Here is a 25991-nt window from a genome sequence, read left to right as displayed (position 1 = left end):
CCCAAAGTTTACTGGGGTGATGCAGTTTTTACAGCTACCTATTTAATTAATAGGATGCCACTTACAACTCTCAATTTCAAAACACCTTTGAAACTTTTAATAGGAGTTTCTTCCTATATTATCCCTTCCAAGGTGTTGGCTGCACTTGCTATGTATGAAACCACTCTTCTACAATAAGCAAATTACATTTGCGAGCTCTCAAATGTATTTTCATTGGGTATTCTACTATACAGAAAGGGTACAAGTGCTACCATCCACCTACCTGAAAGTTCTTTGTCAGTATGGATGCCACATTTAGAGAGGATGAGGCTTATTTTCAGTCCAACATCTCACCTCTTCAGGGGGAGAATTTCAGTCCCAAGGTATAGGAAGATGTGTCTGTGCAGTGGATTAATACTGTTGTTGATTTGAGGGCAGAAGTTGGAGAAACTATTGATGATTTGAGGGAAAAATGAGGAGAGGCTGCTGATGGTTTTTATAATTCAGCTAATTTTGATAAGCCCAGGCAGGAGGAAGATCCAAGAAATGTTGATCGACAACAGGGACCAAATAGACTTGGGAATGAGGAGTGTTTGACTTATTTCCAAAGGAAACAAGCCCATCAACAAAGGCTACCTAGCCAAAAAGATTCCTAGGACCTCACCGATCTAGGTAAACACTCCATTGAATCTGAACAACTTCCAATTTCTAGTAACTAACGCTGATCTTGCTAATCTTGATGCCACAATTTCTGAAGCTAAACCTGTTTCTGACTTTTCATTTAAACTCTTTGATTTGTATCTTCCTATAGCTATCAGAAAAGGAGTTAGGAGTTGTACACAACATCCTATCTCCAAATATGTTATTTATGATTCTTTGTCTGTCACCTATAAGAATTTTCTATCCTCTTTAGAATATGTAACATTACCCATAAATTGGAAACATGCTATCAGTAAACCAATTGGTTGTAAGTGGGTTTTCATTGTTAAGTACACGACAGATGGAACAATTGCAAAATATAACACAAGGCTGGTGGCTAAGGGGTTTACTTAAACCTAGTGGACTATGAAGAAACTTTTTCCCTGGTAGTAACAATGAACACAATACGAATTCTTCTATCATGTGCTGCTATTCTAGATTGGGACTTACATCAATTGGATGTAAAGAATGCATTTTTACATGGAGAGCTGGAAGAAGAGGTATGCATGGAAATCCCACCATGTTTCAACAATTTGGAGAAGCAAGGGAGAGTTTGCATGTTACAGAAGGCCCAATATGGTCTTAAGCAATCTCCCAAGGCTTGGTTTGATAGGTTTAGCAGGGCTGTAATAAGACTTAGTTACCAACAAAGTAATGCTAAATCATACCACGTTCTTTAAAAGAAAGGAACACAAGCTAACTGTTCTTATTGCTTATGTTGATGCCATAGTGGTGACAGGGAATGATCATGAAGGAATACACCAATTGAAGGAATACTTGGGGGAAGAATTTGAGATCAAGGATCTTGGGCAACTAAGGTACTGATTGGGATTGGGAATTGAAATAGCTAGATCAGATAAGGGCATCTTTATTTCCCAAAGAAAATATGTTTTAGATTTATTGATTGAAACATGTATGCTAGGATGTAAGCCTACAGATTCACCCATTGAAGTAAATCATAGACTTAGAGTTGATGAAGGAGAGAAGGCTAACAAGGGCAGGTATCAAAAACTGTTCGGGAAGCTGATATACCTGTCCCATTCAAGGCCTGATATTGCGTATGAAGTAAGGGTTGTAAGCTAATTCATGCAGAACCCTAAATCAATTCATATAGAGGTTGTCTATAGGACTTTAAGGTATCTGAAAATAGCACCTGGGAAGGGTTTGCTATTTTCTAACAATAACCATCTAAATGTATAGGGATACACGGATGCAGATTGGGCTGGATCCCTAGATGATAGAAGATCAACCTCAAGTTACTGCACCTTTGTTGGAGGTAACTTAGTCACATGGAGGAGTAAGAAAGAATCAGTTATGTCTAGGTCAAGTGCTGGAGTTGAGTATAGAGCAATGGCTCTAAGCGTATGTGAATTATTATGGGTGAATAAGGTTATGATAGAGCTAGGATTGCCTAAAAAGGAGCCACTCTTACTATATAGTGATAGCAAAGCTACAATCAACATTGCTAACAATCTTGTTGAATATGATAGGACTAAACACATTGAGATTGATAGACACTTCATAAAGGCGAAATTAGTCAATGGACAATTGTGCATCCCATTTGTTCAGTCAAGGCATCAGCTGGCAGATACCTTCACCAAGGCTTTACACAACAAGGACTTCATCACTATGATATCCAAGATGGGTATAGAGGATATCCATACATCATCTTGAGGGGGAGTGTTGGAATCTCAAGTAAAAGAGGGTTGGTAAGACAACTGTAAACATATGGTTATTATGAAAATGTTGACCTTTGTGGTGCAAGACAGTAAATGACATATTCTATGGGGGCAATCAAGGAAGACAACAAAGCAATTGTCAAGCCCTTAAATTATGGGCTGGATAATTGAGGGAATTCTGATTGAATTCCAAGAAAGAAATGAATGTAGGAAAACAGATAAAGTGGGAGAAAGAGAGAATGAGAGAGAGGGCGAGAGACAGAATTGAGGGAAAGACTTCTTTATTATTCTTCCATGATAATCCTCCTTACTCTTGTGTAGGTCTCTTTATAGAACCTCTAGTACAATCACCCACCTAACTAACATAACAACCAAACCACTAGCTGTTTCTACAATTCAGATAGTTAGCCCCTCACGGCTTATACAAGGTAAATGCCAATCAATTACAATCCTACCCTAGGGTCGTGACAAATCCCCACCCCTTCAAACAATTCTTGTCTCCAAGAATTGATAGCGAAGACTATGGTTCAGCCAATCCCTACCTTCAATACTTGCTTATGCCTTCTCTTCTCCTTACTGTTTTGCCTTTCCCCTTTGAGTAGTAGAAGTGTAGCAGCGTTCACAACCTTTGGTTGTTCCACTCCTGCCTCAGTTGTTCCTTCAAAGACTTCAGTTGGTATAGAATGTAGCTGTGATTCCTCCCCGATAATCAATTTGCACTCACTGATTTCTTCACGGGAGACATCTTCCTCTTCTTCTTCCTTTTCCCCTTCTATATTCATCAGTTGTCTCTTACATTGATGGCTGGGGCTAAATTTGTCTCCACACCTAAAGCATAGCCCTAATTGTCTCTTCTACTCTATTAGATTACCCTTCATGCCATTATTATAGGGCTGTGCTTTGGCTGCCTCTGGATTAGGCCCTACAAGCAAAAACCTAGAGTTACCACCTCCGCATTGCCTGGCTAATAAACTCGGCTTGTAGGGAACATTATGCTTCTTGAAAATGGCCTCTAAGGTCGTTTCTTGCAGCCTAGCTTTTTCTGCAGCCTGCCCTATCGTCGTTGGCGTCATCATCTATACCATGGGTCGTAGCTCCTCCTTCAACCCACTCACAAAAATTGATACCACATATTGTTCAGTAAGTTCAGGCTGAATTGTACGTATCAATGATCTCAATTCTTTGAAACGGGCAAGGTACTCCATTACAGTACCTTCTTGCTTCAGCTTACTAAATTCTTCAATAATATCTGTTATCTTCTTCTCTTTGAAGCGTTCATAGAGGCCATCTGAGAAAGCTCTCCAACCCCCTTGCCCTCCATCTTGGACCCACCCCTGGTACCAAGAATTTGCTAGTTCGTTCAAATAGCCTGCCGCTAGAGTCACTCTTTGATCCTTCGTAGTCTAATAGATATGGAAGAATCGTTCACACCACCTTAGCCACCACCTTGGGCTCTTTCCCTCAAACAATGGTATTTCCAACTTTGGAATGGGTGCATGGCTGTGCACCATTGGTTGCACAGTTCTTCCCATGTTTTCTCGAACTAACTGTTGCTCCGCCAACTCCATAACTCCTTTCACTCCCGATCGATCACTGTGATGCAACAATATCGGTGCCAACGCCTGTCTTGATGGAAATTCCAATGATAGTAGGAATTGGGGCAGAGAGGCCAACATGTTCATGTTTAACATATTGTTGATCCTCTGCCATTGTTGTTTCACAGTTTCTTGACACCTTTGGACTGATTCTTGGCATCTTTCGACTATTTCTTGCTGCTTTTCCGAGACTGCTTGCATGAGCTCCTTCCACTCGGTCAATTCTTCCGTCGTTTAGCACAAGGCCTCTTGGGTATGATTCATGCTACACTCCATGGTTTCCACTCTTGTCTCCAGTTGCCTCAAGTGTGTTCCTTCAGCCATCGCTTCTTGCTTCTCAATCGCATTGGGCCTCACGATTGCTGGTTCTTTCCTTCCTCATCGTAAAAGCTGTTACCTGCTTCTTCCGATGCCTTCCTCGTCGCTTCTTGAAACACGTCTGCTTCAGGCTTCCCTTACTTGCTAGGATTACAATTGTGAACTTGAAAATTACGAAATTTACCCCATGCCTTCAAGACTTGACCGAAAGTCATTACTCGTGATCGTCTCCCCAAGCCGTGACATTCCTGAATTTGATACCCCTTAATTCAATGCAATTACAGTAATTGGGATCAAGATTGCTTGGAACACGGTCGCCTCACCCCAAACCTATGTCACACTTCAATCAAAAACGATTCTTGCTTCGAAATCACTCCTTTAAGATCACTGGTCTCAGCTGCAATCGCTAGAATACACCCAATCACCGACCTCAACTACAATCGCTGGCTCCGTGCTTTTTGTAATCACTGTAATGCACTATTTCTTGAATCGCCACATGTGGGTTTGTTCAATTTTTTCCACCCAAGATTTTTCGACTTCGCTTAGGCGTCTCTGTCGTCAAATCTTCCTCGTTGTGATGGCTTATGCCGGTTACTCCACAGTTGGGTCATCTGGCTTTGATACCACTTGTCGGGTTATCCGGCTCTGATACCATTTGTCAAGCCCTCAAATTATGGGCTGGACAATTGAGGGAATTCCGATTGAATTCCAAGAAAGAAATGAATGTAGGAAAACAGATAGAGTGAGGGAGGGAGGGAGAAAGAGAGAACAAGAGGGAATGAAAGAGAGAACGAGAGAGAGAGAGAGAGTGAGAGATAGAATTGAGGAAAGACTACTTTATTATTCTTCCATGATAATTCTCCTTACTCCTGTGTAGGTCTCTTTATAGAGCCTCTAGTACAATCACCCACCTAACTAACATAACAGCCAAACCACTAGCTGTTTATACAATTTCAGATAGTTGCCCCCCCCCCACGGCTTATACAAGCTAAATGCCAATCAATTACAATCCTACCCTAGGGTCGTGACAGCAATCAAATCTAAAAAATCGTGAATGTTGAGTTGCAAGTAGGATGATTCTTGTATATTCTTTCCTTTTGTTTAAGATTCCTAAGCTATAAATTATGAGGTTATAAATAGAGAATAATCCAAATGGGCAATGTGTCTTTGCCTACAGTTTCAAAACCTAGTTGCTGCTATTTTTACAATTTCTACATAAGCCATCAGGTTAAAACAGTTGAAGCTGTGCTGTCTGGTTATTTATAATGAGATATTAACAACTGCAGTCCTATGCTTCTGTTATGCAATTTTCAATGAATACTATTTGGCCAAGTTCAGTTAAATAAGCTTACAGGTGATATCATGAAAATTCTATTTGCCTCTTTAAGCTAGATTGCAAATGATATGATAAAGTATTATTCAAGTCCTTGAAAGTGGAAACCTTTTCTTTAGGTACTTATTGTTTTCTTTAATCAGATGAACTTACTAAGAATTGTTTTTTTAGTGTATAATACTTATCCCTTTTTGTTAATTGGTGATAGTTTCTGCAATAACCATCGAATGTATCATTTTATTAACCAGATTTCTGTAGTTCAATTATTGGGTCCATTTTTGGAGTTAAAACCTATTATAAAGTGGAAGGAGAGAAACAATAGGTCTGTACATTTTGTTAGCTTTACTGTATTATACATGCTTAGACTTGTACATAGTGCTTTCGAAGTTATACCTAGTAGAGTTGTATATATATCTAACACATGAATAACATATTTAACGTTTTTGTCTCTTTCTCAAAACATCCTTGCTTCCTCCGCCTCGTCGCCACCATTCATTGCCAACAACCAAGCCCTTACCTTGCCTCCTGCGCTGCCGCCGCCTATTCATTGTCAGTGGGTTCTCTGTTACGCTTCTCTGTGTTGCCATCAGTGCTCTCTCTCGTTCGTCTCCCTTTGTCATGTAGCTCTTTTCTGTCACTGCCACTTGCGACAACGACAATTTGACAACAATGACCTGCATCTGGTGCCACCCCCCTTTGTGATGGTGACTCATTTGGCGATGACCACTTGTCAAACAACCCTCTTTTCTCTGTTATTTGGCGATTGCTAAATCTATGGTCTTCAGATCTACCACTTATAGATCTACAACCTATGACATGTTCCCGTTGTCTCATCCCTTCTCCATCTACAACCTTAAGGTCTGTCTCAGTCAATTGTGGTTCCCAGTCGATATTCCTTTCAAATCTAGTTTGGGTTTGTTTTTGGTTGATTATTACTATTGCTTCAATTTGTGAGTTATGGCATCATTAAATCTTGGAGTGGCGAGTTCATCTTCATTTGCAACTATCCTTGTGATTGTGCTGTTGCTTTCTAGCATTCCTACTATTACTAGTAAAAAATTGAATGACAAGAACTATTTATCATGATCAACCTCTGTTTGCATGTGGTTTTGAGGACACAGTGTGAGTGGCCATCTAAATATGAAACTCTTTGATATTATTGAGTCTAGTAGGACTGTATGGGATCGCGTGGATGCACAGTTAGTTACTTTGTTGTGGTAGTCGATAGATGTTGAGTTGATCCCATTATTTCGTGTCTATGAGACTTGTTTTCATATTTGGCCCCATGCCCAACAGCTGTATACTAACGATATTATATAGTTATTAGCAATTTATTCTATCTTCAGTAGGGAGATTCCAATGTGGGTATGTCCTTGGATTGTAAAGTCCACTATGGCAGATTTTAATGCAATGCTCTTTGTTATAGCCGATCAAACTGGGCAAAAGAAACAAACTGTTGATACAGAGGACGTTTGTACCTAGATTTAGTAGTCCCACTATACCTACTATGGAAGAGGTATTTGCTCAAATTCTTCAGCACATAGGCTTTTTCTGATGTTTCAATTGGAGAGTGATTCATAGTTGCCTCTCAGATTCATGGCTATTCTTCTAAGATTGGATCTGGAGGTTGTCCTAGTCGTGGCTAGGGTGGTAAGTGACTCTATTGTAACTACTGTCGTTACCTTGATCATTATAAGAACTTGTTATGCACTCTATGGTCGACCTCTTAAGCCAATATTGCAGTTCTTAAGGTTATAGAAGTGCAGTCAGTGTTAGTTGATACTTCTTCCCATATTGAGACACCGACTCTTACATACACGATATTTGTTGAGGAGTTACCAAACCATTGTCAGTTACAAGCGGCTTGACATACATCTTCTTTTATAGCCTCTATTGCCTCGATATCTTTTTCTTCTGCTTAGTCATTTGCTTGTAATCCTCATATATGCGTTACTCATGCCCCACTTAGTCCTTGGATTCTTGATTCTGCTACTTCAGAGCATATTGTTGGTAATAAATCTCTATTTTCTCATTGTGATTCATCTACCTCCTCTTGCCTATTACTATTGCCAATGGTTCTAAAACTATTGCCACAGGTATCGGCAAGGTTGATCTGCTCCCTTCTATTTGTCATCTTTGATTTTGTTCTTGTGTAGAACTGGTGTATGGGACGGATGATTGACACTTAATGTGTGTTCGAGGGACTCTACCATCTTGCTCTCCCTTCACCTTTGATGCCTGCTTGTGCTATTACGGGGGCCTCTCCTCTCTGAATTCTTTCCCACCTATCCACTTTGTGTAAGATGGCCCCTTCATTGTCCTCCTTGACTGTTCTAGAATGTGAGTCTTGTCATTTAGGAAAACATGTTCATATTTCTTATTTGAGTCGTCTTAACAAACAAATGAGGCTCTTTTTGATCTTGTGCGCTCAGCTTTGATATTTGGGGTCCTAATAGAGTCAAGTCTAAACAAGGTTTCTCTTATTTTGTTACATTCATTGATGATTATTCTTGTTATACTTGGCTTTACGTAATGAAAGATTGTATTGAGTTGCAAGCTTTTTTCACTTCTTTCTGTAATAAAATATCTACTAAGTTTAGTCGTCCAATTCAAATTCTTCAAAGTGATTAAGAAATATTGTTCTACTACATTTTAGGCTTTTCTCTCATATCGAGGTATTGTTCATCAGTTCTCTTCCCCTTATACCCTGCAACAAAATGGGAGAGCCAAACATAAAAATCGTCATCTCATTGAGATTGCTTGCACACTTCTTCATGCATTTTCCTGTTTCCTTGTAGGACGTGGCTATTCTTACCTTTAGCTATTTGATCAACCGTATGCCATCCTCTGTTTTGAATGGGGTCATTCCCCATATCTTACTTTTCCTTGCGTTCCCATTTATCCTTACCCCCCTCGTGTCTTTGGCTCAACTTGTTTTTTCCATCTTCTTTACCTTGGTTGTGGTAAACTGTCTCCTTGTTCCATCAAATGTGTGTTTCTAGGCTACTCTCGTCTTTAGAAGGGTTGCAAGTGCTACTACCCTAATCTTGGTAGATACTTTCTCTCTTCTGATGTTACCTTTTCTGAGTTTACCCTATTTTTTCTCTTCTTTATTTGATGTCTCGTCCTTCTCTCTTCTTGAGGTTCTTCTGGTCCCATCTTTTTCTTCTTTGATCCCCTTTCCTGTTCCTATTCCTCTTGTTCCTATTCCTCTTCAAACTTATTAGCGTCTTTCTAAGCCACCATTTGTGCCTCCTGAAGTCCCTTTCACCACCACCTATTGTAGATGTTGATGTTCCTCCTGATGGTGCCGTTCTTTCATCTTCTTCTGGTTTTGTCCATACACTTGTTTGTTGTGGTGCACATTCGATTGGGAATTATCATCCCATTTATACTTTTATGAGTTATCATTGTTTGTCACCTGTTTATTTTGCTTTTGTCTCTGCTCTTTCTTTTATTCCTAGGATTGATGTGGAGGCTCTATCTCACCCTGGGTGGTGTTATGCCATGGAGGAGGAGATGCCTGCCTTGTTTGCTAACATGGGATCTTGTTCCTCTCCCTATGAAAAAGTCTCTTGTTGGTTGTCGATGGGTGTTCGTTCACCATCAAGGTTGGTTTGGATGGCATTGTTGATCACTTGAAAGCCAATTGGTTGCCAAGGGCTATACTCAAATTTTTGGTCTTGATTATGGTGATGCCTTCTCCCCAATGGCTAAGATTGCTTTTGTTCGAGACTTTCTTGCCATAGTCGCTATTCAATAGTGTCTTCTTTATCATTTGGATATTAAAAATGCTTTTTTTCATGGCGACCTTCAGGAGGAGGTTTATATGGAGCAACCACTTGGGTTCATTGCTCAAGGGGAGGCTAACTTGGTTTGTAGCCTACAAAAAATCCTTACATAGTCTAAAGCAGTCTCCTAGGTGTTGCTTTGGTCATTTTAGTTATGTCATCCAGTCCTTTGGTATGATTAGAAGTGAAGTTGATTATTCTATGTTTTATCGTCATTCTACTAGTGGATAAATGTTTGTGGTGGTGTATGTAGATGATATTGTTATTACTGGTGATGATGAGATTAATATTGGGCAATCGAAGACTCAATTACACTCTCATTTCTAAACTAAGGATTTGGGCAAGTTAAAAGTATTTCCTTGGCATTGAGGTTGCTCAATTTGTACATGGTGTGTGCATCTTTCAATGGGAACATGTCTTGGATATTTTGGAAGAGATTAGTATGCTTGATTATTGGCCTATAGATACTTCTATAGATTCTAGTGTTAAGCTTGTACCAGGACTTGGGGAGCCATTGGAGGATTCTTGGCGATATAGGAGACTGGTTGGGAAGCTTAATTATCTCACTGTTACGCTACCCATAATCCCTTTTGCTTTTAGTGTGGTGAATCAATTCTTGGACACCCCTTGTGATACCCACTGGCATGTTTTAGTTTGTATCTTGAGGTATATTAAGAGTGCTCTAGTAGAGGCTCTTTGTTTGTGAATAAAGGATGCCAACAGGTTCTTAGATATTCTAATGCAGATTGGGCTGTTTGTCCTACAGTTAGGCTCTCTATCTTGGGCTACTGTGTTTTGGTTGGAGGTAATTTAGTGTTTTGGAAGTGTAAGAAGCAAAATGTTGTGGCTAGATAAGCAGAGTATCATGCCATGGATTTAGCCACTTGTGAATTGGCATGGCTTAAGCAATTTTTTAAGGAGTTAAAATTTGGAGATTCAGGGCCAATGAAGCTTATTTGTGATAATTAAGCAGCCCTTCATATTGTCTCTAATCTAGTTTTTCATGAGCAAACTAAACACATAGAGATAGACTGTCACTTCATGTGACAAAAGTTGATTTTTTGAGAAATTATTACCTCATCTGTTGGCTCTAATGATCAGTTGGCTGATCTTCTTACAAAGGCATTAGGGGGTCCATGGCTTGACTACATTTGTACCAAGCTAGGCACATATGATGTGTATGCACCTGCATGAGGGGGAGTGTTAGCTTTATTGTATCATACATGCTTAGACTTGTACATAGTGCTTCCTAAATATTCAACGGTACACATTTAAACCTGATAAAAATAGCAAAGAAGCAGCGATAATGAAACAAGAATTGAAAGATTGAAAGAAACCGTACTTCTTGATTAATCTTGGATACTCCACGAGGAGTTTAAATAACAAGAGATCCTAAAATCTAGGAATTTAAATTCAAACAAAAAAACAGCAACAAGGATAAAACAAATCTCCTAATTTTTAGAGGAGTAGATGAGATTCTATCTCCTCCTAGAATATAGGAAAAGTGAGCATTATCTTAATCATAGATTAAGATATTATCTTCGAATATTTCAACACTCCCCCTCAAGCTGGGAAATGAATATTTATCATCCCAAGCTTGCATATCAGATTCTCAAACCTCTTTGCTGCCAAACCTGTTGTAAATATATCAGCTACCTGTTCCTCAGATGAAACATGGGGAATATTGATTATTCCTGCATCCAATTTTTCTTTGATAAAGTGTCGGTCTATTTCAATGTGCTTTGTCCTGTCATGCTGAACTGGGTTATGAGCAATACTTATAGCGGATTTGTTATCACAAGACAACTCAATTGCTCCTTGTGTTTTTATCTTCAAGTCTTCTAGGATAATTTTTAGCCATAACAATTCACATATCCCAAGGGCCATAGCCCTAAATTCTGATTCTGCACTTGATCTAGCCACAATGCTCTGTTTCTTACTCCGCCAAGACACTAGATTCTCACCTAGGAATACACAATATCCTGTGGTTGATCTTCTATCATTGATAGATCCTGCATAATCAGCATTTGTAAAGCCTTTAATATCCAATTCTTTTCCTTTTCTGAACAATAGGCCCCTGCCTGGATTAGTCTTGAGATATCCAAGTATTTTCCTTACAGCTTGCATATGTTCCTCAGTAGGGTTATGCATGAATTGGCTCACAAGGCTGACAGCGAATGTAATATCAGGTCTAGTATGTGAGAGATATATCAGCCGGCCCACTAGCCTTTGATATCTTCCTTTGTCAATTGGTTGACTGTCAGGATTCTGTCATAGTTTTCCATTAGGTTCTACTGGGACACTGGATCCTTTGCCTCCTGTAAGCCCTGTTTCAGTAAGTAAATCCAGAACATATTTACGTTGAGATAGAAAGATACCATCCTTAGAGTAAGCAACTTCAATGCCTAGGAAATATCTGAGAATACCAAGATCCTTGATTTCAAATTCGTGAGCTAGGTTTCCTTTTAGCATCATTTGCTCCTCCTCATCATCTCCTGTCACAATTATGTCATCTACATATACTAACAAGGCTGTAATCTTTCCTTCGCTTGAATGTTTCATGAAGAGAGTATGATCACCTCGACTTTGATTGTATCCCATAGTCTTCATGGCTTTAGAGAACCTACCAAACCAAGCCCTTGGGGACTGTTTGAGTCCATAGAGAGCTTTCTTGAGCCTGCACACTTTTCCTTTTTCTGTTTCTTGAAATCCCGGAGGCAATTCCATGAAAACTTCTTCTTCTAGGTCTCCATGTAAGAAGGCGTTCTTGACGTCAAATTGTTGTAGTTTCCATCCAAAAAATGCTGCCAAAGAGATTAGAATTCTTACTTAGCCACTGGTGCAAAAGTTTCAAAATAGTCTATGCCATAGGATTGGGTATATCCTTTGGCTACTAATCTTGCCTTGTACCTGTCCAAAGTTCCGTCAGCTTTGTATTTTACATTGAATACCCATTTACAACCTACTGGCACAACCCCTTGTGGTCTTGTTATTATTTCCCAAGTCTGATTTTTCTTCAAGGCTTTCATTTCTTCCATCATGGCTTGCTTCCAATTTTAATCTCTTAGGGCCTCTTCTACTGAATTAGGAATGACAATTGAATCTAAAGATGCTAGGAATCCTTTGTGTTTGTGTGACAGCCGATGGTAGGATAAGAAGTTAGTTAAGGGATGTTGGGTACAGCTTCTAACACCCTTTCTAACAGCAATAGGCATATCTAAATCATCATAACTTGGGTTAGGAGGATTAGAGCAGTCTGAATTTGATGACTGAGAGTCGTTTTCTGCAAAAGAGGGTTGTATAAATTCCTTACCTTGAGTAGGATCAGATAATGGTGCTTGCTGGGAGTCCAGAGCAGGCTGTTTTCTTCTTTTGAAGACATAGGGAGATCCTTTGAACCGTCCTGAAAGTTGTTGGCTGGGGCCTGAGAGCGGTTGGCTGGCTGGATGTTCACTGCTTTGCTGAGATGAGGGAGAGAGAGGAAGCCGAGATAGAGCTTGAAAGACATCTTCCCCAACCCCAATAGTCTGGTCACCATCTAAACACTCCCCCTGGCGACCAGTTTTATGTGAAGGAAAGAAAGATTGGGTTTCAACAAATGTAACATCCTTGGAGATGTAAAATTTCTTTGTAGAGGGATGATAACATTTGTATCCTTTTTGGGTAGGAGAATATCCTAGAAAAACACACTTTAAGGCCCTAGGATCAAGTTTGTCTCTATTTTGTTTGGGAATATGAACAAAAGAAACACATCCAAAGACCTTTAGTGGAAGAGGAGAATGTAGATTGAGATCTGGAAAATAAGTAGAGAGGAGCTGGAATGGAGTTTGATTTTCTAAGGTTTTTGAGGGTACTCGATTGATTAAATAGGCTGCTGTAAGAGTAGCTTCCCCCAAAAAATTTTTAGGCACTCTATGATGATGGAGGAGACTTCGGGCAACATTCAGAAGGTGTCTCATCTTCCGTTCCGCAACTCCATTTTGTTGTGGAGTGTGGACACACGAAGTTTCATGAATTATCCCTTCTTGTTGAAAGAATTGGTGCAAGTGATTATTAACATAATCCTTTGCATTATCAGTTCGAAATTTCTGAATTGTACAATTGAATTGTGTGGAGATTAGCTTACAAAAATATGGCAGCATGGTGCTCACTGCAGCCTTATCTTTTAATAAGAAAATCCAAGTCATTCGAGTACAATCATCAATGAATGAAATAAACCATCGGGCCCCCGAACAATTTGGTATTTTAGAAGGTCCCCATAGATCGGAATGAACCAAAAAGAAAGGTTTAGATGACCTCTTATTGCTGGATGGATAGGACACTCGATGATGTTTGGAAATAGCACATACCTCACACTGAAATTTACTAAGATCTAGGGACTGAAATAAGGAAGGAAACATGGTTTTTAGAAGAGGAAATGGAGGGTGACCAATTCGGTAATGTTGCAGCCAAACAGGAGCAGCAGAATCAGGAGTAACCTGGGAGAATCCAGCAGCCTTCAAGGATCGGTTTTCAATCAAAGGATAGCCTCCCTTTTTCTCCAGATAGTACAGCTCATGCTGTTCCCTAGCTGCACCAATCATCTTCCCTGTCTTCAAGGCCTGAAATTCACACACATTAGGAGAAAAATTGGCACAGCAGTTTAGATCATCAGTGAGTTTGTGAATGGACACAAGATTGGTGGATAAATTGGGCACGTGTAGGACCTGTTTTAGTGTAATACTTGGGCTGAGGGTGACTGTCCCTTGACCCTTAATGGAAACCGAAGTTCCATTAGCAATGGTAATTCGTTTGGAAGTAACAACAGGCTCATAGGTGTCAAAGAGCAATGGATTAGGGGTCATGTGATCAGTGGCTCCTGAATCTAGGATCCAAATGTCATTCCTATCAGTTTTAAAGGCATTAAGAGATACTGCATGTACAAAATTACCTTGTTGGGCGAAAGTGCAGTTTCCATCATTGATAGTCTTAAGGAGAGCCTTAAGTTTGTTAATTTCCTCACCATCAAGTTGTGCAGTCTCAGTACCTGGGATCGATTCTGCCTTGCTGATTGTTCCTTCTTCTTCGTTCTCCTTGGATGATATGTAGGCCAGCTTCGATGCTATCATATTTTTAAAACCACCCATCTTTTTCAACACAGCCTCCTTACCATGAAGTTTGAAGCAATAATCTCGAGTATGCCTAGGCTTGTTGCAAAAACTACACCAAAGTCCTTCACGATTCTTGTTTGCCTCTGGTTTCCCTGTCTTAAACCGTGTTCCATCCTTCTTTGTGGCAGTCATAGCTGATCCTTTTGTCCCTCCATCACTGAGCATAACTCCCCTTCGGTTTTCTTCACTTCTTACCACAGCGAAGACCTCATTCAGGGAGGGTAGCTTCTCCCTTCCAAGGATTTGAATCCTTACTTGATCAAATTCAGCATTCAACCCAGCAAGAAATTCAACAATCCTATCTCTTTCAATAATCCGACTAAGAGTGGCTGCATCATCGCTGCATATCATCTTTATTTCCTGATATTGGTCTAGTTCTAACCAAAGGCCATTCATCTTGTTAAAATACTCGGTGACTGTTAAAGATGCTTGTCGAGTGCTATTAATCTTTGTTTTGATATCAAAGATTACCGATACATCTTGTACCTTGGAATACGTTTGCTTAATGGTGTCCCAAATAGCTTTAGCCGAATCTAGGAACATATAATTCTTACTAACCTCGGGTTGCATGGCATTCCACAGCCATGACATGATAAGAGAATCTTCAATATCCCAAATCGGAAAGGCTGGATCAGTGGTCTTTGGTGGTGAGGCAGTGAGGTGTCCTAGCTTTCCTCGCCCTTTGAGAAAGGTTCGAACGAACTGTGCCCATTGGAGATAATTTCTACCGTCCAATCTATAGGAAATATGCATTCCGGGCAACTCTCCACCGCTGGTTCCAGAGAAGTTGACCGCACCTCCATGTATACTGGTGATTGAATCCGGTTCTGATTCTCCAGTAGCAATACCAGGATTAATATCCGAGCTTGCTGACATCTTGGGTGATTAAGGAATCAAGGGAAGGCAATAAAGGCCTCGGAATGAACACAAGATGTGTGAAACGCTGACTGAAGAAGAGAAAAAAAAAAAAAGAGTGCAATGAAGGCTTTGGCTGAGATCTAAGAGCAGAATGAAGGCTCTGATACCATGATAAAAATAGCAAAGAAGCAGCGAGAATGAAACAAGAATTGAAAGATTGAAAGAAACCGTACTTCTTGATTAATCTTGGATACTCCACGAGGAGTTTAAATAACAAGAGATCCTAAAAACTAGGAATTTAAATTCAAACAAAAAAACAGCAACAAGGATAAAACAAATCTCCTAATTTTTAGAGGAGTAGATGAGATTCTATCTCCTCCTAGAATATAGGAAAAGTGAGCATTATCTTAATCATAGATTAAGATATTATCTTCGAATATTTCAACAAAACCAAATGAAGTTGTATATTTGTACATTTGAACTGATACATGACTGTACCTTAAGAATAAGATGCTTAGGTGCTGCAAAAACTGAGGCGTCTTTGACAAGGTATGAATATTATTGCAAAAGATGATAATTGTGGTCTGAAAGGTATACTTTTGATTTCAAGCCTGACAGCATGTAATTAAAAGATTTAACCTGTGAAAATTCAATTTTAAGGAATATTAGGACCTGTTCAGTTGTAGAAAACATATTCTGTTTCCAACTCCAATTTTCTATTGAATGATCGAATCTTTCAAGTTTATACTATCTATTGGAGAACATCTTTTTTTGTATGTTTCCTAAATTTTGTAAAAATGAATGTTATGGCTTTTTGAAACATAAAGATAAAATGTTAAGACATGTTTAGTTGTGAAATTAGAGTTGAAAACTAGAAAATGTTTTCTAAAACTAAATGCAGCCTTAGATTTTCAATCTTGGATTCTGCAATGTTGGCTCACTCTTCTTTTGGCTAATAATGAACAAATCTCACATAAGTGGTGTGTTTGAGAATTTTCATGACTCAATAATATAAGAAGTAAACTCACTAACTGGGATCCTGGAGCACAAGTTGTGGTTCCATGGGCGTGCTGCAATCTTGTTATCACTGGTATGCAATAATATACGTGATATAAGAATATTATCTATGGGAATCAGAATTTATCTTCTGGCTATATGATGTATTGTTACATACCATTTAATGATAAGTTTAATGCTAAATGGGCAAGGAACTGTTTAGATTTGGTGCATAATGAACTGTTTAGAATCCTATTGATACTATAGTGTGACATATACTGGATGCAAATAATGTATCAGGTTATAAAGAACGGGGAGATGCTTGGGGTTTCACATTTGAGGAACAGAAGAGTGCTGTCTAATGGTTTTATATCACTAGGGAAGGAGAATTTGCAGGTCAGTGATCGTTATATGGTCCCAGTCCCCTCTCTTTTTGTCTGTTGTCCTTTTCTTTCTGGTTGTCTCGGTATGATATGATATGATATCATTCTTAAATTGGGAAAAGTTCCAATAAAGCTTCTTTAAAACTGCAGTTGATGTATAGTGATGGTGATAAAGCATTTGGTACATCCACTGAACTGTGTGTTGATGAGAGATTAAGAATTGCATCCGATGGTATTATAGTGGTCAGGTAAATCTTTTTGCTTAAGGGAAATGTACTGCATATTCATCTGTAAAATGGCAGATTAATCTTTTTCTGTTGCAGCATGGAAATTTTACGCCCTCAACATGCTGATGATTTGTCCGAGAAAATATTGAAAGGGAAAATAAGAATCACCACGCGTTGCCTATGGCTTGACAAGGGAAAGCTTTTGGATGCACTCCATAAAGCTGCCCACGCTGCACTCTCAAGCTGTCCTGTAAATTGCCCTCTAGCCCACATGGAAAGAACTGTGTCTGAGGTTTTGAGAAAAATGGTAAGGAAGTACAGTAGTAAAAGGCCCGAGGTGATTGCAATTGCCACGGAAAATCCAGAAGCAGTTCTCTCTGAGGAGCTCAATGCAAGGCTATCTGGCAAGTCACATGTTGGTTTTGCTATATCAGCATTAAGAAAAGAGGTGTCTGGTCATTCAAAAAAGAGAGAGACTGCTGACGTCCAAGAGGATAAAAGCAGCAGCAGGATGCATCACATAAATAACACTCAAGAATCAGAAGGTTCCGATTATTTCTTATTGGATTATGCTCGGTTATGCTCTTTTCCGTTCATTCTCCATTTCTCTCCATGTACTTATTCCCATGTGTATGCATGCATAAATACATGTTATATATCTATTGCCAATGCAGAATTCGGTCACAATGATATTCTCCACATTTTCTATAATGTTTTCCTTCATTCCCAATTGACTTCAAATCTGATGCTTAACCACTGCAATATCTGCTCCAAAAAACTGAATTTGGGCCCTCTTTTGTGTGTGTCATGCATAAAATCAGTGGGCCGATTTTCTTTTACTTGCCACAGAGAAGCGCTGATTTTCAATGTTTTGGGTTTTACCTAGGGCACTATTGAACTTTTTATGTTCTTGTTGTCACTTGCTGAAGTGAAAATTTGTCGCTTCTATTGATTATTGTTCTTAATTCTACAATGCAGGGGATGTAAATGAAGATGAAGGACTCCTATCTGAGGAAGCCACTACTTCCGGTTCTGACTCAGCAGAGAGGTCTTCTCTTAATTCTGAGTCAGATGATTTCTGGAGGGCATACATGGTGTCATCACCAATTGAACAACAGGAAAAAGATAGCAACGGATCTGTCCCACAAGAAGAACACAGGGAGAAGATTAAAAAGGAAACCAAGGCTGATGACTTGGTTGAAACTCCAAAATCCCAATTAAAATCCTCCAAATCTGCCAAACGAAACAAATGGAAACCTGATGAAGTTAAGAAGGTAATTACCATGCGTGGTGAACTCCATAGCAGATTCCAAGTTGCAAAGCGGCGCATGGCACTCTGGGAAGAAATCTCTGTAAGCTTACTGGCAGATGGGATTAGTCGGAGTCCTGGCCAATGCAAATCTCTTTGGACATCTCTGGTCCAGAAATATGAGGTTTGTTCTTAAGAATTCACTTTTTTGGTGCGTTATTTATCTCGTCTTTGGTAATTTGGTGAGCTATGTGCCAACCATATATCATGGCACAAATTACGTTCTTCTCCTTTAATGCTTCATGAAATTTCAGATGTTTCTTCTCTCATTTGCGTACCAATGTTGCTGAAACTCTCAACCTTCCCAAAGCTGCTATATTTAAAAGTTTTATACGCACTAGTTTAATTTATACATGAAATTAACCATGAGTTAAGTGGTATTAATCTACTATAAGCCTGGAGGCTAACAGCTTCACAAACCCCTACCATTTTGCATGCTGTAGTATGTATCTTACTATGTAGGGCCAGCTGTATGAATTCTTGCCCGCTTGTTATTTATGCCTTAATGAGGGTTATGTTGCTAATTTGACAGTGATGCATTTTCTCAAACAGGAAAGCAAGAGTGATGAGAAAAGCAAGGAGAGCTGGCCTTACTTTGAAGAAATGAACAAGATTTTGTCAGATCTGGAGGTAACAATAAAAAAATGATTGGAATGGGGGTTATTACAATTTTACCCTTGACAAATTTTTGGCCAACACCCTATCAAAGGTATGTATGTTGTATGTTTGGGAAGATGATTGGATGGTGATGCAAACCGTCATGATGATGGTAAATTACATTGCTAATAGAACATTTGTCCTTGAGAGAGGAAGTTTTAATTAAAAAGAAGGCTGGAACAACACATAGAAATTGATTGGTTTTGTAGCCTTTTAGACCCTTTTGAGTAATTTATCAATGAATGTTAGAAAGTTTTGATATTTACAATTCACAGGTTAGAGAATCATTTCCCCATTCTATCAATCATATTTCTAATTTGACATGTATGCGGATTGTACAGTTCCAAGGATAATCCTTGAATAATTGATTCAAAGGCGGCAAATTATAGTTTAGTTAGTAAGTTGAATCATGGAGGGTAGTGTTTTTTTTTTTTTTGGGGGGGGGGGGTGTGGTTTATGACATTTTCTTGCTGATATTTTAAGGTCTTTGTGGTTCATTTTAATTTTAGTGAAAGCCTTTTTCCATTAAGTCAATAACCTCAATCAGTGGATTATCTTCGACGTTGAATTTTAATTATTAAAGTTAAACTAACTCATAGGGGTTTGAAATATCAGAAGTCAAGCTATAGGAAATCAGTGAGTGTTATCTTCGCACCAAACTGCTTTAAGAACGTACGTTAGAGATCAAATATTTTGGTATACAATTTTAAAAATTAAGGGTATGTTCTCTTTATTATTTTTAATTTGTTTTGAGTTTTTAATTTTTTTAAATACTGAAAATACGTTTTCTTTATTATTTATAAAAAAGTATTTTTAAAATTAAGAAAATTCAAAACAGTAAAAAAATGTGTTTTGACTATTTTTAGCTAAAACATGGTGCAAAAATGAAAACGTGAAAAACGTTTCCCTTTTCCTTCTCACATAGTTCAGACATTGGCCATAGGCTCCTTCTCTCTTCCGGACTCTCTCTTCCTTGTTGGCTTGCCACTGCCATTATTGTCATCTATGTCGTTTGCCTACGTCGTCATCGCACATCGTTCGCTTACGCTTTTATCTCTTCCAAATTTGCTATGCACACCTGCCATTGCCTAAATCCACCATCATTGGTCGTTTCTTTGTTCTTTCTTTTGCCCTTCTGTCATTTCTTCCTTTTTGCATTTCTTCTTTTCGTCATTCCATTTTTCCATGCTTAAATGATTTTATTATTATTATTATTATTTTTTAATTATATTTTTTTAAAATTTTGAATAAATCAATATTTTGTTATTTTATGATTTATAATTTTTTTTAATATTTATATTGTGGGTAATCTAAATCTCAAAATTAATATCAGATTTTAATTTGTAGGTAAAAATAAATTTATCATAAAATTAATAATTGAATTAAATTAAAAAATATTTATAATCTTAATATATTATATACGATTAAATTATTTGTATCATATTTTAAATTTTTTGAATTAAATTTATAGTTTATAAAAAAATATTTACAACTTTAAATCAAATTTATTGACTAAAATATTATAAAATATTTTTTTTTTCAAAATAATTTTTTTTTAATTTCTTATTGTAAGAAATAACTTTTAAGAATGACAAAAAAAATATATTTTCAAAAATTTCAAAACAAATACTCAAAACTAAAAATGAATTAAAAACTCAAAATTAAAACACAAAAAGAACACTATCTAGCCTCATCTGCTAAATATAAGGTTAGATATGCTAAATATAAGGGATCCTAAGGAATGAGACAATTATGATTAGAAATTAAAAAATATATATCATCTCCTCGCCCGTCACTCATTCATGGTACTAAGAATTAAATTAAATATACAAAAAAATTGGTTTCTATTATCGTTAATTAATTAATAACGTCAAGATGCACCTATTCGAAACAAGAAATGAACCTAGGGCATTACAAAAATAGAGGGGGAAAAAAAGGTGGGAGATGCCTATGGTAGAGCAAATTAATAGAAAACAAAAGGGCAGGCCACTCAAAGAAACAAATGCCTTTCTTTCTGGTTTCTATTTGCAAAGGTAAAACAGCACCAATCTGTTGCCCATCTCTGTAGCTGAAAGCTAGAAACTTACGGCCTGCTGCCTATCCGTTGGAGCAACACACTGCCACAAGGATACATATGCCGGAATTTTTGCTGCATCAACCCCGAGCGCAGAGAGGTTCCGCCCATATTCCTGGTCAGTAAGACGAGAGGCGGCGAACAAAGATACATCAGGTACAATACAACATCATCATAACCATCAAAGACCAAACAAGCGAGAGAGAGAGAGGTGGCCAACCTGGATATCAAGAAACAATTGCATACAGATCTTGTCAGTATCAGATACATTATGGTCGGATACATCTGAGCTTGCTCCCGCCCGCCTTTGTGCACCTTGACGTATTCTCTGAAGCGATGTCTCCGTTTTCCTAGTCTGCTCAAGATAACATGTTTGGAAGCTTTTAAATCAAGGGTGTCGAGATGAACAAGTCTCTAAAGAACATAATGTCAATACTCTTACTAACCATGTTAACAAGGTCCACAGCTAATTCATGATATCGGCCAGTTATCTCAAAAGCAGCACCTTGTAAAATTTCATGCCTAATTTCCTTCGCCAAATATGTCGCTGCTTTCTCTCCATCCAGAAATGCCTGTGAAAGAAGCGAGTGGTTCACTGCATGCTCTAATTATTTCATAGTGTTATCACTCGACAAACGTGCCCATGTAAGTATAAATCACATATAGGGTTGACATTTCCGGGGACCCCATAAAATTTTCTCTCTGTAGCCAAAGCTTTTAAATTTGAACCCACCATGCTAATAAATCAAGCTTGATTAATTAAAAGAGTACTAGGAATGGGCCAGGACTATGCAAATAGACACAGGATTATAATACAACTCTTTTCGTAAAAGGGAATCCAATTGCTCACAATCCCTTTTTTTTTTTTTTTAACAGAATCTCAAGTTTCAAAACATATTGCATTTATTAAAGTCAATATCTTGCTATTGTGCTCAGGACGTCCACCTTGTCTTCTACTAACAGCATGCACCAAAAGACCATTAAGATTGAGCCTTAGTAGCAATAGCAAGGTTGCTCCTTTCTGACATGCGACTTATAGGTTTGAGTTGTGAAAATAGTTTCTTTTGAAAAATGATGCTACGGTTGTGTAAAATAATGATATCTTCCTCCAACCTTCACAAAGCAGGGAGCATCAAGCATTTGGGATAACCTTATACATTAAAGACCACTCAAAAGAATATGACTAGCCACCTAGAGCCAACAATTTCTAGCATGCATCATCCAAATAAATTTTTCAAGAGGTTGATGCATTGATGTTATACATCTATAATATTATGCAAAAGAAAACCCACCTTTTTGCTAAAAACTAGATATTCAATTGTTTTAGAAACTACTTCACTCAACATCAACCAGCCTTGAATATGGGAACCAGGATTCATGTTGTTTGTGAATCTAACACATCTGAAATTTTCAGGAAGAGCAGATATCAATCTCAAAAAAAAAAAAAAAGTCTATTATCAATAATAAATTACAAAGGATAGTGCACCAATTATTTTTCTTGTTAGTTGTCTGAACCATCAACTTCTGCACCTCTTATTCATTTATTGCTAGGCCCAAACTCTACACTTATTAAAGATCCTAATAATTGTTTTTAATTAAAGTTTCAGGGTCAAAGGTAGGATCACAGGCCATTTTTCACCTTAGGTCCCATAACATCTCTACCCTCTTAACCATGATTCTGATAGCATGGATGACACCACAGTGATTTTATCACTATTTTCTTTACTATGCCTCAATAATTGAGGATCACTAAAAGTGATAAAAACGTAACAGAAAAAGTTCAATATCAAGAGCTGCATCATTTAAATTAACAGAGGATACAGCTGAAGGGAAGCATGCACGAGGATCCTTTCTCATGGAAGGAGCCAACAAACAACAATCACAAGCCTTAGTCCCACCAAGTGGGATTTTCTACATGAATTTTAAATTTCCAACCATCTTTAACCTAAATAACATATCAAGACTTAATCTCCCACAATGTGGGGCTGGCTACATGAACTCTAGTTCATCAATAGTTTGTATTTATTGTTATATTTTCCGCAAGGCCTTTATTCATCATACTTCCCATCAAACTTTTCTTGTTCTTGTTTGGTCCAAAAAGTTTCACATTAGTCATCGGCTATCTAACAGAATCCTCCTCCATTCTAGGTTGGGAAACCACCCAAAATATAAGAACGATTGCATATAACAACAATAGCAATCACAAAACCTCTATCTCATTAGGTGGGATAATCTAGATGAATTCTAACTCTCCACCCATTCCTATTTACAGTCATATCTTTTGTAAGGCCATTATATTCTATGTCGCATTTAATAATTTCTCACGAAGTTTGCTTTGATTTTCACCTACCTCTTTTGCTACAAATTTCTTCCATTTCATCTATTTGCCTCACAAATAAGTCTACATTTATTTTCTTCTCACATATTCAAATTATCCTACACCAACCCTAACTTGATTAGAATAAGATGCAATTGATGATGATGATGATATCTAAATCATTTTAATCACGTCTCAAACATCTTATCTTCAACATACTCCATTCTAATCTATAATCTCGTATGATATCATCAACACTAAAATTTTTAATCTTGCATTTAATCAAGGTGTCCAATGTAGGTGAACTGGAACACATTCCATGGGATTCTAGTGTTAGCAAACTGGAATATGGTTCCAGGCAGGGGCGAACATGGAAACCATGCTTTAACCATCACACCTTGAGTTCATGAGTACCATCCTCAATCATTTTTCCTTCTTTTTAAACAATTGATTTGAGATATCTAAACTAATGTTTTTGTAGAAATAACTTGATCTTCAAGTCCCACTATGATATCATCAACACTAAATTTTTTTACCGAGCTGACGTTTCATATATTTGGTATCAATCTACTCAATTTGAAACATTAGGATTCCAAGGTGTCATATTTCAAGCTTAATATCCAAGACTTCTTTTGTCTTTTAATATTGTCTGCAAATAATGTACATCAAGTCATCTCTTTTTGGATGTGGATTGTGAGTTCATCAATTACAATATGTTGGAAGAAGAAAGAGTTAAGAAAGAGGCTGGACAGATAAGGATTAAGAGTGATTAAGAGATCACAACAAATTAAACTAACAGATAAGAAGAATAAGGATGAAAGCAATCTTGGAATCAGCTAAGGATATCCATGATATACTAATCCAAATCTGTAAACTAGATTAGTTAAATATTGTTATCTATTCCTGGAAAATAGGAGAGTTTGTAGGAGATTTTTTAGGAATTTTCTGTATATATGTCTTCCTAAATCAATGAAGTTTGTATGGTGGAAGAATTAACCATTCCCTTAACTCATTCATGGTATTAGAGCCACGTTCTTGTGGTTCCTGATCTCTTGTTTCCTACCACATGGAGGAGTCTTAAGTCCACGATATGGCTGAAAAACAAGCAGCTAATGAGACTTCTACCACTAATACTCCTCCAATGAAGGATACTCAAGTTCCAATTGTTCCAACAACCCTTGAAAGCCACTCTCTACATATCACTCAACATAAATTGAATGGAACCAATTTCAAAGAATGGTCCCTATCAGTCTTACTAGTTGTTCGAGGAAAGGGGAAGATAGGCTATCTAACTGGTGCAGTTTCAAAGCCGAGCCCTGAGTCAACAACCTATGGCATATGGGAGGCCGAGAATGCCATTGTGATGGCTTGATTGGTTAATTCCATGGAACCAAAGATTGGAAGGACCTACCTATTTTACAAGACAGCTAGTGAAATTTGGAAGGTAGTCCAAGAAATCTATTCAAACCTAGAAAATACAACCCAATGTTTCCAGATCCGGTCACTCATTCAAACCATAAGACAAGGTACAAATTCAATTACTATATAATACATTAAGGTAGTATTTGTTAACCAAGATATGAGGTGGAAAAGATAAGATATGGGAAGAATTCCGGACCTTTTAACTTTCCAACGTATTTGTTAAACTTATCTGACAATCCCTAAAAAAACCTTGGCATGACTTCTTATTTGACTTTTTAAAGATAAATTCATCTCCCCCCCCCCCCCCCCCCCCTTTCCCCCCTCAAGATAAATTTATCTGAGATTTTACAGATAAGCGTAAATTACTCATATGCCCATTCTAGGATAATTAATGTCATTTAATACATTTTTAAAATTTAAATTTAATAAGTCTTATTTTTACAATAAGGTTGGTTTTAAAAGAACTTATTTATTAAGTCTTATAATTAATGTCATTTAATACATTTTTAAATTGCCATATGTTTTGGCAATTTTTAAAATTTATATGACATTATTCCTTCCACCGATTTTTAAAATTTAAATTTCTCTCTCTCTCTCTCTCTCTCTATATATATATATATATATATTTTATTACCTAATACAAATTCCTTTCACTGATTTTTGAAATTATTTTATTCAATTTTATATTTTATTATCTAGTATGAAAATATGTTTTGGCAATTTTTAATCATCTAAGTGGAATTATTGTAATTCCACCAATAATTATTTCTACTTTCTGAGTTTTTTAGAATCTATTTTTGAATATGGATTTAAAAAATAAAACACTATTTTTAATTTTTATTTTTATTTTTGACAATTCACATTAATTATAAAACACTATTTTAATCATAAATTTGTTGTTGATGTTAATATACAGTTTCAAATGAATTTGGTAATAGAAATATTTTGATAAAAAACTCTTTATCTCAGTGCTTATCATATGCATTTAACAAACACAACAACAACAACAATAACAACAACAACAACAACATATCCAGCCTTTATCCCACTATGTGGGGTCGGCTACATGAATTCTAGACTTCCATGTATTTCTATCTTTTGTCAAAATCACATTTAACAAACACATGGAAAGAAAAAGTATAATTTTCAATGAATTACAAAAAATTTAACAAACAGTCTAATAGAAATTTTGGAATACTTCCTA

At 37.4% G+C, this 25991-nt stretch overlaps 2 protein-coding genes across 3 annotated transcripts in view; one reads left to right on the top strand and one right to left on the bottom strand.

Moving 5' to 3' along the window:
* The window catches only part of LOC127791041 (ribonuclease J), a 56209-nt gene extending 36847 nt beyond the window's left edge, over positions 1 to 19362 (top strand). For both annotated transcript variants that reach the window (XM_052320769.1, XM_052320771.1), the window contains 5 exons: positions 16699 to 16794; positions 16932 to 17029; positions 17105 to 17553; positions 17987 to 18441; positions 18870 to 19362. In XM_052320769.1, the coding sequence (XP_052176729.1) occupies positions 16699 to 16794; positions 16932 to 17029; positions 17105 to 17553; positions 17987 to 18441; positions 18870 to 18965 (1194 nt within the window). In that variant the 3' untranslated portion in view covers positions 18966 to 19362. The remainder of the gene's footprint in view (positions 1 to 16698; positions 16795 to 16931; positions 17030 to 17104; positions 17554 to 17986; positions 18442 to 18869) is intronic.
* A 1432-nt stretch (positions 19363 to 20794) lies between these two features.
* LOC127791042 (conserved oligomeric Golgi complex subunit 2) overlaps positions 20795 to 25991 on the bottom strand; it is a 29918-nt gene continuing 24721 nt past the window's right edge. The window contains exons 10-12 of the mRNA XM_052320772.1: positions 21495 to 21620; positions 21269 to 21403; positions 20795 to 21163 (exon numbers count right to left, since the gene is read on the bottom strand). Of these exons, the coding sequence (XP_052176732.1) occupies positions 21050 to 21163; positions 21269 to 21403; positions 21495 to 21620 (375 nt within the window). The 3' untranslated portion in view covers positions 20795 to 21049. The remainder of the gene's footprint in view (positions 21164 to 21268; positions 21404 to 21494; positions 21621 to 25991) is intronic.

Source organism: Diospyros lotus, chromosome 14 (assembly GCF_014633365.1).
Source record: "Diospyros lotus cultivar Yz01 chromosome 14, ASM1463336v1, whole genome shotgun sequence".
NCBI classification, from domain to species: domain Eukaryota; kingdom Viridiplantae; phylum Streptophyta; class Magnoliopsida; order Ericales; family Ebenaceae; genus Diospyros; species Diospyros lotus.
Note: the sequence above shows the minus strand (reverse complement) of the source record. Positions and strands in the feature narration are given on the sequence as shown.